The sequence below is a fragment of the Squalius cephalus genome (assembly GCF_949319135.1).
Source record: "Squalius cephalus genome assembly, chromosome: 2".
NCBI classification, from domain to species: Eukaryota; Metazoa; Chordata; class Actinopteri; order Cypriniformes; family Leuciscidae; genus Squalius; species Squalius cephalus.
In genome coordinates this window covers 16,175,634-16,189,823 of record NC_137123.1, presented here as the reverse complement: position 1 = coordinate 16,189,823, position 14,190 = coordinate 16,175,634, and the positions used below count along the sequence as shown (strand labels likewise).

At 39.2% G+C, this 14,190-nt stretch overlaps 2 protein-coding genes across 3 annotated transcripts; one reads left to right on the top strand and one right to left on the bottom strand.

Annotated features, from left to right (window-relative positions):
- Positions 1 to 2,185: 2,185 nt before the first annotated feature.
- Positions 2,186 to 5,910, bottom strand: tekt4 (tektin 4). The gene is made up of 6 exons (XM_079849074.1): positions 5,259 to 5,910; positions 4,813 to 4,883; positions 4,548 to 4,691; positions 4,145 to 4,367; positions 3,168 to 3,322; positions 2,186 to 2,429 (listed from the first exon to the last, which is right to left on the bottom strand). Exons 1-6 carry the CDS (start codon positions 5,805 to 5,807, stop codon positions 2,216 to 2,218), a joined length of 1,356 nt encoding a protein of 451 aa, XP_079705200.1. The 5' UTR covers positions 5,808 to 5,910; the 3' UTR covers positions 2,186 to 2,215.
- LOC307145664 (lipopolysaccharide-induced tumor necrosis factor-alpha factor homolog) lies at positions 5,596 to 12,378 on the top strand. 2 transcript variants are annotated; one of them, XM_079849046.1, is made up of 6 exons: positions 5,596 to 5,619; positions 7,140 to 7,209; positions 7,405 to 7,514; positions 9,069 to 9,152; positions 11,601 to 11,742; positions 11,833 to 12,378. In XM_079849046.1, the coding sequence occupies exons 3-6, from the start codon at positions 7,415 to 7,417 to the stop codon at positions 11,939 to 11,941; spliced, it is 435 nt and encodes a 144-aa protein (XP_079705172.1). In that variant the 5' UTR covers positions 5,596 to 5,619; positions 7,140 to 7,209; positions 7,405 to 7,414; the 3' UTR covers positions 11,942 to 12,378. The 2 variants fall into 2 exon arrangements, with proteins under 2 accessions (XP_079705172.1, XP_079705171.1); XM_079849045.1 differs by lacking the exon at positions 5,596 to 5,619 and having other exon boundaries at positions 7,102 to 7,209.
- Positions 12,379 to 14,190: the final 1,812 nt, after the last annotated feature.

The following is a 14,190-nucleotide window of genomic DNA, read 5'->3' as shown; positions in this document are numbered from 1 at the left end:
TAGTGTTAGCCATTGTAAGTGACAGATAACAAGGAGGGATGCCCCCCAGGCAAACTTCTTCGACTTATTAGCATCATCTATTTCCATATTCAACCAGGGTCAACTAGAGAGGCCTAAAAAGCCCACCCATCCAACGGAGACCATACACACGTAGAGGGGACATACATGTAGAATGCCCCCTACAATACTCAGTTCACCCTACATCAACCCTAAGGATCAAAGGGGAGCAAAGATGTTAAGATGACATGCCGGAGCCTTCAGAGAGGATGATTCACCCTTTGAGGGATAGCTGACAAGCGTCTCTTCGACAGGGGCATCCTCCTCACATATCCTTGCTCTCGTAACCCCTCTACATTCACATAATTTGAATGTTGGAATGGATAAATGCGAGCTGAATATGATTTCTTTTACGGCGACTTCACCTCTGCATGGAGTTCAGTAAGAATTGGTTGGCTCATGGGGGAGGGCTTATGGGTCAAGTCTGCCACGAGCGACTTCCTGTTTTTCACGCCCCATACCAGATCCAGATTTGTTTTTTTATATATATATATATTCTCCAGATCTGGTTATGACACGGCCATAACATCTAACAGCTCCTCGTATGCAGGGCTTGCAGGCTCAGAGGGCTCAGTACAAATAATATCCTTGCCCTCCTCAACCACCTCTCCCTGGCCTGATGGCACCAGCAACATGCTGTCTGCTGGATATGATGATGCCAAAGACAGGACATCTTGATGAAAGTTAGGAGTCAGAAACCTGGGGCACGGAGGCACACACTTCCTGAAACACTTGCTCGGATTTTCCATTTCTAGTTTGCCTTCACCACGTGCTATTTTACAAACAAATTGTTCCTGAATACAAAAAAAAGGTGATGACATGCATTACATGCACCCTCTTATACTCACAAACGCTCTGCAATGACCTCATGGACTATTGTCGGCCAATAACATTTGCTGTGTTTTCACACATACTTAAGACACCGGTCATGTTGATGGCGTTCACTATAGTGTCAATCTAAGATACAGTGTTGAAGTTCCAATCTTCCTGAATGGAATTAACATTCTTATGCACTTGTAGAGACATAAACAACAACACCATTTTAAAAAACACTCACTTTATTTACCCAATACTTAGTAAACACGGACAGATTTAAGTATTTTACTCTTGTAAATTGCATAAGCCATATAATCAGATTATATAGTACGCACCAGTTTTGTCTGTATTTGCATCAGACATCAGTTTATAAGTTGAAACTAGTCCTACCATACTGATACCGTTTGTCTTTCCACAAATGCCAGTTCATTGAGGCAGCTAATTTTTTTAATGGACCCTTTTCACATACGGTGATGACACATTTCCACAGTTATTAACATTGCAAATCTAGTTTTTAGTATTATCATTTTTTTAATAGTTAATATACAATTATAACGCTATACTTTGTGTTAAATTACCTTGGCAGTAAATTACAAAACACAAATGAACACTGCTGTAAGAGTGTTTCTAATACAACGGCTGAGGGAGTAATGGCAAATTTCACATCTTTCTCTCTTCTGACTGCTGTAATCAATCTCTCGATATTTTTCCCTCCTTTGGAAAGTCACAGAACGCTAAACATGGATTTTTTTCTTTTGATATTGGAGCAAACGGGAATACAACAATTCAATTTGCTGCCATCTCCTGTTCACCACTAAAGTTTACCCAACTATGACAACATCCGCTTCTGAGAACCCCGGAAATGTGAAAAGGGTCCATGTTATTTTCAGAAATATTTCAGGATTATTTTACTATTTTATTTTATTTTGACTTTCAAATCCTGATTTAACACAGAAAATGATACAATAATAATAAGCATATTTTTGTCAGTTTTGGACCGACTATCCCTTTAAATGTAAATTTGTGTAGGACTAAAAACTTATGATTGGTCACTCTTAATTTATTTATAATATGTAGAAACAAATTTAAATGACACAATAAAACATTTAATATATAATAATAAATAATAAAGATAATTAATAACTATAATAATCTATCATTAAAACTAGAATGATTGCTTTTGAAAAAAACTTTAATGTGCAAAAAAAGTTTCTTTAAAACCAGAGAATATATATATAATAACTGCATTAAAAAAAAAAACAGACACACACTGCAGGCCACTGGAAGTAACAGTCTAACAGACCCGGACCTCCTGTTGAGGAGGGATTGTTATGAGAGTGTGTCAGTATCCAGACAGCACTGTGACAGTAGGGTAGCGTGTGCGGTGCGTCATACACTTCTCTCTGTCGATGAGGAGAGAGTTTGTTTTGCAAGCGATGTCTTTCTCCAGGGCCAGTCGACTCTCCTCAAGGTCAGACAAAGATTTGCGTGCTTCATACAGCTGCTGCTGTAGGGCTGATACTGTACTGCTGAGCTTTGATGCCTCACCTAACAGACTACAAAACACACACGCATCAGATCGCTTCATGAGTGTTGGGAGAGTGTGTGTGTGTGTGTGATTGAGTGAGTGAGTGTGTGTGCGAGTGTGTGAGTGAGCGAGTAAGTGAGTGAGCGAGTAAGTGAGTGTGCGAGAGTGAGTGAGTGAGTGAGTGAGTGAGTGTGAGTGAGTGAGTGAGTGCGAGTGAGTGTGAGTGCGAGTGAGTGAGTGTGTGTGCGAGTGAGCGAGTAAGTGAGTGTGCGAGTGTGCGAGTGAGTGTGCGAGTGAGTAAGTGTGTGTGTGTGTAAGGGAGTGAGTGAGCAAGTGAGTATTTAAGTGAGTGAGTGTGTGTGTAAGTGAGTGTGTGAGTGAGTGAGTGAGTGTGAGTGAGTGAGTGAGTAAGTTGAGTGTTTAAGTGAGTGAGTGCGAGTGAGTGAGTGAGTGCCAGTGAGTGAGTGAGTGTGTGTGTGTATGTAAGGGAGTGAGTGAGTGTGTGAGTGAGCAAGTGAGTATTTAAGGAAGTGAGCGAGCGAGTGAGTGAGTGTGTGAGTGAGCAAGTAAGTGTTTAAGTGAGTGAGCAAGTGACAGAGAGTGAGTGAGTGAGTGAGTGTGTGTGTAAGTGAGTGAGTGAGTGTGTGAGTGAGCAAGTGAGTGTGTGTGTGTAAGTGAGTGAGCGCGAGTGATTGAGTGAGTGTGTAAGTAAATGAGTGTGTGAGTAAGTAAGTGTGTGAGTGAGCAAGTGAGTGAGTGCCTGTACCTGAGTTGCGGCTGGTCTCGGCACTGCTCAATGTTGGGTCTGAAGGTCCGGTTATGCAGTCTGGATTGAGCCACTCTGAGTGGAGCTTCTTTATCATGCACAGCTTGCTGCAAGTATGCTATATTCTTCTCCTGAGCCCCGATCTGATCCAGAATCTATTACACACACACGGTAAACAACCATAGAGAGTGATTTCATGTTTTTGTATTTCACGAGTTCACACTTACAAATAAGTCAGATAGAATAAATGCGTATTTGGCGTGCTGTCCGAGGAGAGGGCTCCGGGCTCGGTATTTGGCCCGAACCCAGAGTACTCCCCCCGTATTCCTGGCTGTGAAAGAACAAGCCAAGAGTGAGGAGTCGGGGTGGTGGAGGGATGCTGAAAACTGTCAAGGAAGTTAGGTGAGTTGACAGAGTGAATATATATATATGCTTCCTCTCATGCTGATAGGGTAGACATGGTAATTGTTTGATGAGTTGATTGATTGATTGCTTGATTATTTGAACGTGCTCCTCCCGAACTTTGTTAATAAAACATCATAAAGTATGAAATGTGAAGATTCTATAGGCTCTATCATACACTGTAAAAAATGATCTAAAAATGATTTTCTTATTAGTTATGTACATTAGTGTTTTATGTTCTTATCTTACACTGTTAAATAAATGTTTATTGCATTATTTGAGTTTAAGGTGCTGTATTTTTCATTTATTTTTGGCTGTACTAAAGGATAAAAATACCATATGTTTGCAGATATCTAGGAAACATGCTGTTCACATACTTGTTTCTCCGAAAACCAATGCTACAGCCAGTTATTCTACTTTGAAATGTTCGTTCCGTTAAAACTTAAAATGCCTCTACGTTTTTTTACTGTAAAGTTCACATCTACCATTTTTTTTTTTTTTTTTTTACAGTGTATGTGATCATTTATATACATCATGCACTGTATAGGCTTTTGCTTTGTATAGGTGTGTATTGCCTGTCCCAGGTGCAGCTCCAGCTGTGTTTTGGACTGGCTCAGTTCCATGCAGCGCTGGATGAAAGCCTGATCTACAGTAACACACTGCGCCCGCAGGTCCTCAGTCGTCTCCTGCAGCACTCGCTCAGACAGCCTCCTCAGGGCCTGGCTCGCCGTCTCCTCTCTCTCCGCCAGCCGCAGGTTATCCACAGTAAACTTACGCCACACCTCCTCATCACACACCCTACAGAGAAACACACCGGAGAGTGCCGTCACTGATGCTGTCAAGAATCTAATACAGCCAAAAACTGTTCAGAATGATCTGGTTAAGCTAAACGGCACCTTTGATATGCTGATATAATGTATTGTGCAAGGTGTGTGTGAAATGAAAATACTGTTTGTGTTTGTGAGTTTTGGCACGCACTGATCCTGCAGCATTGCTGAGCTGGGATGCTGTTGTGTGTCCATGCTCCTGTTGTTATAACGTCCACACTGGTCATCCAGGGTGTAGGCCTGCTGTTTATCAGACCAGTCGAACTCAAGAGTCTGCGTCACCTCCCGGTTCAACCTGGCACACACAAACAGTTTTATGACTTTAATCTGCATTCTGCAATCCGAATAAAATCCATCTCAGTTATGTGCTGTAGTCTCAAAGGTAGTAAATTATGACAAAATGCTAGATAACTAGCCTGATCTGGTTGAGAGTTTGATCCAGAGTTTTTTTCAGCAGGGCCTGGATGCTTCTGATCAGCTCCACCTCCTGTTGAAAATCATTTAATGAACTGTTTTAGGATCTGTTGTTCACATATATTGTTCAAATATTATTTTGTTTGTGTTTAATGGCATCTTCCTTACAGTAGCTACTATTACTAGTCTACTACTAATAATATATATATATATATTTTAATTATTATTATTATTAATTAAAAGGGTTCTACAACTCAGCAAACACAGACCATTGCCATGGGAACTAGGCCTACTAATAATGTATTTATTGTTTTATTATTCTCTTGAACAAAGAAAAGACAAAAATAGATAATATTACTTAATTTTCACTTTGTAGGGAGCCAAAGACAAATTTCCATACGAGTAGACAAAAAAAATTCTATTTCGATTATTTTAATGTTTTTCATACCTTTAGAAGTTCCTCTTCCACCGGGTCCACCACCAGATCCGGGCCGAAGCGTCTCTCTCGGCAGGTCAGGTTATCAGTGGCGATGGCGAAGGGGATCTCCGTGGCGTCCAGCGCTTTTTCCAGCCGCCTCCTGGAGTCAATCAGCAGGTGTGTTTCTGCGTTCAGCCGCTCGATAAACTGCGCCAACTCGGATCTCCAGCGGTGGATGTCCTGCAGCCGCTCGCCCAAGTGTTTGGTGCCCTCGGTCTGCGTGCGTAAAGTCCCGGCGTCGGTCTCCACTTTCAGCGCTTTGGACTCGTGGCAAATATTCTCCGCCCGGTTCCGGTCCGCGACGGCCCGGTTTAAGAGAGCAGAGTTATTGGTGAGCCACTCTTCGGGGGTGTATTTGGCGCTCCGGTAGCCCGCGGTGGCCAGACCGGCGGATGTACCCGCGTAAACGTTTTCCTTAACGGTGGTCTCCGGGTTTGTGACCGGCGGCTGTGATCCATTCTGTGCCACTACCCGCGTGTCAAAATGGGGTCGTGACACTAAAACTTTGGATGACATCATAATTTGGTGTAAAGTAAAAAAGTATTTACTAGCCTGTATTTAAAATCGTTTTGTTAAAGAGATTTATCGGTTCCTGTAGCGGTCGAAGTCGCCGAATGTTTGTTTTCCGTAGCCTGGATACTGCCGGTTTCTATGGACGCGTTTTTCTGGCACAGGCGCGCAAACACACACACAGAGAGAGAGAGAGAGATTATTTTTTTGCAACATTGTTTCTTACTTTGGATTTTAACCAAAGTATAATGCTATTACAGTAATGCTGAATAAAAAAAAAAATATAAAAAGTTGTAATTTCCTTATGTCTTCCCTAAAAACAGTTTCAAAAATGGATAGGATAAACTCCATATATGATTTGGCAAGCTAGTTGATGTTATATTTCATATTCAATGCACTTCTGAATGTATACTGAATGAGAAAGGTTGAGGCTTCAGTAGTGTGAACAATCAAGGCTCTACACATCAAATAAAAGAAAAAAGAATTTCCAGCATTGCAAGTTGGATGATGGAGACGTGGTAAATTGTTTATAAGCTGCCCTCTCTCTCTCTAATGTTAATGACTGACTAATTCCAGGAAATGCTGGACTCAAATTGAGGTAATATTAATATAAACAGATTACAACAGAGTTAATGGAATCTTCCTCCCACAATGGCCAATCACATTAAAGTTTTATGAGCGTTGAGTAGCCTACAAACTGACAAGAGTAAAATATAACCATGCATTTACAGTGTGCAAGAATTGAAAGCCAGGAACTCGACACAGCTGTGATGAAATCATGATTTAGTCATAGAAAAATCTACATAAGCAATGTATGAGCACATATAGGAATCATTCAGGCTTATAAAGTCCCACCAGAACATGATAAAGCGGCTTATAATCTGCATAGCCTATGGCATTTTCCACGAACAGGCTAGTTATTCAATTCGAATACATACAATTAACATAATAAAAGAGAAGTATAAAGTTTTAGACATATCAAATGTAAACATTTTTTTTTTTCCTTCTACATAAAATGTAACATTGCTTAAACTGTGACACACAGAACTTTAGATAAGTCCCAGTTTAATATGCTCGTGGATTCAGTCTGTCTGCTGACCTGCCAACATTTGCTTTAAGATTAACAGTGCAAGCAAGTAAAAAAAAATAATTTTGCTAAACTGGTAATGTTGCTTTCTCGCCTTTATTGTCATGGAATTTTTTTTTTTTTTTTTTTTCATCAAATGTTGTTGTTCATCATTTAGTCAGCCAAAGATAGCCCTGCCTACACAGTGTGACTGTTAATTTTATGGCTGTAGACTGCTGTTGTCATGGACCGCACCCTCTCACTCTCACTCATAGTCATCCATATTCTGCCGTTCGTTCTCTAAAAGAGGAAGCAACACAACCGCACGTTTCACACCGCTTACAGGTACGAGCATACATTTTTACATCAACTAAGAGTTATACTTTTGTTAAATGTCTAGTGCATAAAGTGATGTTATTCAGCTTTGTATAGTGTGTGGTTTTTACTATATATATAGGGAAATTAGTTGAACAAGATTAGAATGTTACAAAGATAAAGAAATGTTTGCAATTCCTCATCTTCATGTATTCTCATTACCAGGTCTTTGATCATGGAGAAGGAATACACCCCCCCTCCTTATTACGGTCCTCAGCCGACCCAGACAGGCGTATACAACCCTGGACCGCAGGCAGCCTACCCTCCTCAAACAGGTCAGATCATCTTCACTAACAAGAGGATTACAGACCAGAACAAAATATAACACTTTACAATAAGGTTCCATTAGCTATGTTGGTTAATGCAACTAACAAACAATGAGCAATACATTTTTACAGTACTTATTCTTCTTTTTTAACATTAGTTAATAAACAACTGTTCGTTGTTGGTTCATGTTAGCTCAGGTCCATTAAATTATATAACAGACACACCTTTTTATTTGAATAATGTATTAGTAAATGTTGATATGAACAATAGCTAAGATTAATAAATGCTTTAGAAGAATTGTTTGTTCTTGTTCACTAACGCAGCTAACTAATAATAACATATGGAACCTAGTTGTAACAACTTACAGTAGGAGAACGTTTCTGAAGCCTTTAGAATCTGTGATTCGACCCAAATGCAAGTCAGTGTTCCCTCAAGCATTAATAATAGATAGAAAAAGATCCAAAAACTTCAAAAAAATTCAAAGTTGTAAGTAAAACAAAGATTATTGTATTTGGAGTATGTTTTACAAGAAAATACTATTTCAGTCTCTCTACTTCAGTTCATTGAATGTGTTTTTGTTGAAGAAAGTGCACCATTAAGATCTGTTTTATGGACGGGTTATCAGGAAATCATGCACTGTGCAAAGGTCACATCATTGACGTCAGATGTGTGTTAAAGGACGTTACCTGTAAATCATACAGACTCTGGGTGGTGATATAGTTTGGGCTTCACGATTACACCTCAAGAAACATGTATGAAACTTTTACAAGATGTTGACCTCTATTAAGTAATGGCCTGGTAGATTAGATTTCTAATGGATGGATACTGGTGTTGTGGGTGGGAACATCTCTGACTGTGAAAGCCTGTAAAAAAAAAAATATTAGAAGAAAGATAATTGCTATGTTCTCCATAAACAGAAACACTGGGTTTCAGGACCTGTCCATCTCACACTCACAGAACATTGAATTTCAGTTTTTACCAGCAATGCGTGTCCACCCAAGACTGGATAATATAGCATGTTATTGATCCTGTAAACAAATAAATCAACAACTGAACAATTGAAACCCAAGTAATGTTTTAAATAGGACTAACCTTTTTTAAAATCTGATCGAGAAGATACTCATATTCAAGTGTTTACATGCTTATTTTTTCCTCTTAATCTGATTATTTCAGATCTACCCCTTTTAATCTCAATTTCACTGAGATCGAGCTCAGTTGAGTCGATTGAGGTGTTTACGTGAAGGCTTTTCATTCTGATTGAGCCATCAATCCAATTACCAACAGATTATTTGGGTGCATGTTAACATGACTAGTGTTTTCTTTGATTTGGTCACTTGTTTAATTGGATCATTTGAGATGAACTGGCTTCCCAGACAGCAACATAGTGTTGGCCCAGATCCGGCCCACATCTGGTACACATGAAAACCACACGTACCAGATGTGGGCCGGATCTGTGCCGACACTATGTTGCTGTCTGGGTTTTAAATAAAACGATCTCACATCCTGTAAATCTCCAGTGCAGTGGGTTTCAGTGTTTAACTGGTGTTTTGACCCTTTTACAGGTCCACACGCTGCACCTTACCAACCACCTCCATATGGCTTCGGGGCTCCACCCACCACCGTCCAGCCCATGATGGTTCCTGTCGGTGAGTGTTCAGAACCCAAGACCCATCATTTCTCATGTTTTATTCATTTCATGAGTGATAAACACTAATGTAACATGACGAGGATAAACCATATAAATCGGAGGGAACTGATAATGCCTGCAAACCTTTTCACAGAAGATTTCCTCTGAATCAGAAAGCCACCATTTACCTAATTCCTCTTTATTCCCTGAACTTTGCATCTTTTGATGTGATTAGAGGAGTGAAGTACTTAATTATTACTTTGAAGAATTTGTACTTTACTTGAGTACTATTTAAACTAAATACTTGTACTCTTGCACTTATTACATTACAGTGCTTTTCAAAGGTTTGTGAACGCCCTGGACAAACAATATTGGCATAAATCCTTATTTTGTTTCAATGATGTTTCAACCAATCTTGTTATTTTTTAAACTAGAATTGTTTATAAAATATATTTTGTATCGCTGTGTACTATCTTTAATTGCTAATCATTAATTCCACTAATCAGGCATCACAGCAGAAAGGACATGTGTGATTGTGATGTGTATATACTTATGTAACCAAAAAGAAAACCATTGATAATAATTCCAAGTTACTTTAATGGATTTACTCTGAAAAATGAGATTTATGCTGATATTGTCTAAAACCCTACCTTGAAATATAGGGTGTTTCCTGATGTTTGGAGGACACTATACATGTTTAATTAATAAATAAAAAAATCTTCAAAATACATATTTTGCATATCACCCAGACTTAATTAATTACTCTTGCAGACGTATAATATACAGTGAGGAAAATAAGTATTTGAACACCTGCTATTTTGCAAGTTCTCCCACTTGGAAATCATGGAGGGGTCTGAAATTGTCATCGTAGGTGCATGTCCACTGTGAGAGACATAATCTAAAAAAAAAATCCAGAAATCACAATGTATGATTTTTTATCTATTTATTTGTATGATACAGCTGCAAATAAGTATTTGAACACCTGAGAAAATCAATGTTAATATTTGGTACAGTAGCCTTTGTTTGCAATTACAGAGGTCAAACATTTCCTGTAGTTTTTCACCAGGTTTGCACACACTGCAGGAGGGATTTTGGCCCACTCCTCCACACAGATCTTCTCTAGATCAGTCAGGTTTCTGGGCTGTCGCTGAGAAACACGGAGTTTGAGCTCCCTCCAAAGATTCTCTATTGGATTTAGGTCTGGAGACTGGCTAGGCCACGCCAGAACCTTGACATGCTTCTTACAGAGCCACTCTTTGGTTATCCTGGCTGTGTGCTTTGGGTCATTGTCATGTTGGATGACCCAGCCTCGACCCATCTTCAATGCTCTAACTGAGGGAAGGAGGTTGTTCCCCAAAATCTCGCAATACATGGCCCCGGTCATCCTCTCCTTAATACAGTGCAGTCGCCCTGTCCCATGTGCAGAAAAACACCCCCAAAGCATGATGCTACCACCCCCATGCTTCACAGTAGGGATGGTGTTCTTGGGATGGTACTCATCATTCTTCTTCCTCCAAACACGTTTACTGGAATTATGACCAAAAAGTTCTATTTTGGTCTCATCTGACCACATGACTTTCTCCCATGACTCCTCTGGATCATCCAAATGGTCATTGGCAAACTTAAGACGGGCCTTGACATGTGCTGGTTTAAGCAGGGGAACCTTCCGTGCCATGCATGATTTCAAACCATGACGTCTTAGTGTATTACCAACAGTACCCTTGAAAACGGTGGTCCCAGCTCTTTTCAGGTCATTGACCAGCTCCTCCCATGTAGTTCTGGGCTGATTTCTCACCTTTCTTAGGATCATTGAGACCCCACGAGGTGAGATCTTGCATGGAGCCCCAGTCCGAGGGAGATTGACAGTCATGTTTAGCTTCTTCCATTTTCTAATGATTGCTCCAACAGTGGACCTTTTTTCACCAAGCTGCTTGGCAATTTCCCCGTAGCCCTTTCCAGCCTTGTGGAGGTGTACAATTTTGTCTCTAGTGTCTTTGGACAGCTCTTTGGTCTTGGCCATGTTAGTAGTTGGATTCTTACTGATTGAATGGAGTGGACAGGTGTCTTTATGAAGATAACGACCTCAAACAGGTGCATCTAATTTAGGATAATAAATGGAGTGGAGGTGGACATTTTAAAGGCAGACTAACAGGTCTTTGAGGGTCAGAATTCTAGCTGATAGACAGGTGTTCAAATACTTATTTGCAGCTGTATCATACAAATAAATAGCTAAAAAATCATATATTGTGATTTCTGGATTTTTTTTTTTAGATTTTGTCTCTCACAGTGGACATGCACCTACAATGACAATTTCAGACCCCTCCATGATTTCCAAGTGGGAGAACTTGCAAAATAGCAGGGTGTTCAAATACTTATTTTCCTCACTGTATATATATATATATATATACTGTATATGCAATATTTTATATTTGTTCCACATGTCATAGATGCATTTGTATATGTGCAGTTACCCAGCCGGCGCTTTTGAGTCTCACTGATGTCCCGGGCCGTATTATCTGCCCTCACTGCATGACGGAGGTCGTCACGGAAATCGAATATTTAAACGGGTTGCTCACCTGGTTAATCTGCGGAGTTCTTGCGCTCTTTGTGTGAGTATGCTAACTGTACAAGCTTTAGACCATTTACACTGCTTGAATTTACAGACTGCTGATTTATAAATTGTCTGTTGTGATTTTCAGGTGCTGGTTCTGTTGTTGCATTCCCTTCTGTCTGGACTCGTGCAAGGATGTGAAACACACCTGTCCAAACTGCAAAAACATCATTCGCATTTACAAACGAATTCAATGAGTGATCGAAGCTGTGTCATTTGTATGCTTCATATGGGAGTTTAACATTTTAAGATTTGTGAAATCCTGTAGAACAGATGCATTATTAATTACAATCTCACAGATGTGTAGATCAAAAGTTATGACAGAAATATCTAATAACTGAATTACACTTTCTCTGGAGGGAAGTTGCAAATTTCCCATTGGGCCTGTTTTTATAATATATGTATATATATGTGCATGAATAAAATAAGTTCTATTTTAGCTCTATTTGCAGTGAAAAATCAGTTGTTTTACACACACACACCTGAAGCTCCAGGTGTACTTCCCCTCAACAACTGAAACATATCCTTAGAGTTAAATCAACACTGCTCTGTACATATTGTCCCAATCTACAAAGTGTTAAAGAAACACTGCGGCAGATTTGCTGTCAATGAGATAATCAGGTGATTAATTGAGTGATGAACACCTGTTGTTAACAAGCAGAATCACTGAAGGAAAGCGGAACGAGAACAGAAAAAAGAGAAGAGACAAGCAGAAACAAGAACTACAACTGACTTTCAGCCACAGCTTTAGATGAAATTGTAAGACTGAAAATACTGGTTGAGGCCTGCATGAGGCAAAAGGCCCTGATGGCTAATTAACATTCGACCTCCCCCACACGGCCTGACTTCCTCTCACAAACTACTAAGAACAACTCATACAAGAACATGGTTTAATGTGAATGTTTATCATTGACTGTTATGTTTTTGGTGTCATTTGAAATGTCTCAAAGTGAGTGGTACAGATATCTCATATCCAGATAGATAAAATAAAAGGAAATAAGGTTTATAGAAGTTTAGAGAAAACTTTTGTTGAATAAGAAGCCATTTTGAGGGTGGCCTCCCCCATCCCCCATGTTACCTGGTCAAGGGGATAAAGGAAGGTGTGCTCCGGGTCTCTGGGCTCTTTTTGGCTGGACACGAATGGAATAGGTGGTCTGTCTGTCTGTCTGTCTGTCTCTCTCTCTCTCTCTCTCTCTCTCTCTCTCTCTCAGGTACAAGCTGGGGTAAGATTATTTGGTGTAACCAATGTATAACCATGTTCTAGATATTTGAATTGATTGTGGAATTGATCTTGGATATCTGAAATATTAAATTATTACATGTGATTATTCTAACTGATTTTGACATTGTTCATTTAATGGTTAAAAGGAATAGTCAAACATTCGCTCACTTTTAGTGAGGCACAGATATTATTAAAACCTTTCATTTATGGAGTCAGATGAAATTACGAGTGAATACATGATTAATGTATTGCATTTAACCAACCAATACTTTGCATGAGAAAAGGACAGTAACACGTGATACCTTCCCCGTGTATTGGCGAACCTGCAATTGGACCAATATAACGGGCCTTACAAAATAAATTGAAGATGTTGTTCAGAGTTGATCTGTTTCTGAATATTTTGATGATTGTCACCATTGTTGAGGTTTGTATAATGTGTGATTATGTCTAAGTGTCTCAATGATTATGTTTGTTTATTTTCAGTGTTAATGGATTACAGTGGTTAATCACAACAGCGACTTCTGTTTAATAGAGACATTTTTACAGTTCAGTAATACCTCAACCTCAATATTGAGTCAATAAACAAACAAAAAAACTCACTTTGTGACATCCTTTTAAATGTCATACAAACAGGCAACTTCCGCTTGTGTGCATTGCTAAAAAAGAGAGATAAAAAAGCACAAGACATTTTGTGAAACACTATTAGAAATGCTGAAAAAGAATTTTAAAAGTCAAGGGTCAATAGACCAACTGAAACAAACACTAATCACCATAATGGCGACTTCAAATGAAATATTTTCAATAAAACATCAACATTATCTAGAGCTAAACCTCTGTTAATTCTCAAGGAGAGCTTTTTTTATAGATGTATGACAGAAATAAAGCCAAACTTTATATTCTAACCGGATAGTCATACTATATATTCAAAATAATAGAGAAAAATGAAAGGCCAGTAGTACATTATTTTGGCTTATCTATCAGGCACAAACTCTTTAGAGAGATGTCATGTACGCCTCTCTTGGACATGACCCAAACAAGTCACTGAGGATCAGCAGAGATGTAATGTTTTATTTGATGCCTCATGCTCATTTTTTTTTTTTTTTTTTTTTTTGTGAGATCTTGAACTTGAAACCGACTGTCAGATCTGAAAAGCTTCTGCTAAAATACCTGGGCCATCTGTGGCTTGTCATTTGCAAGGCATTGTTTTCAAACTTAAGAGTAATT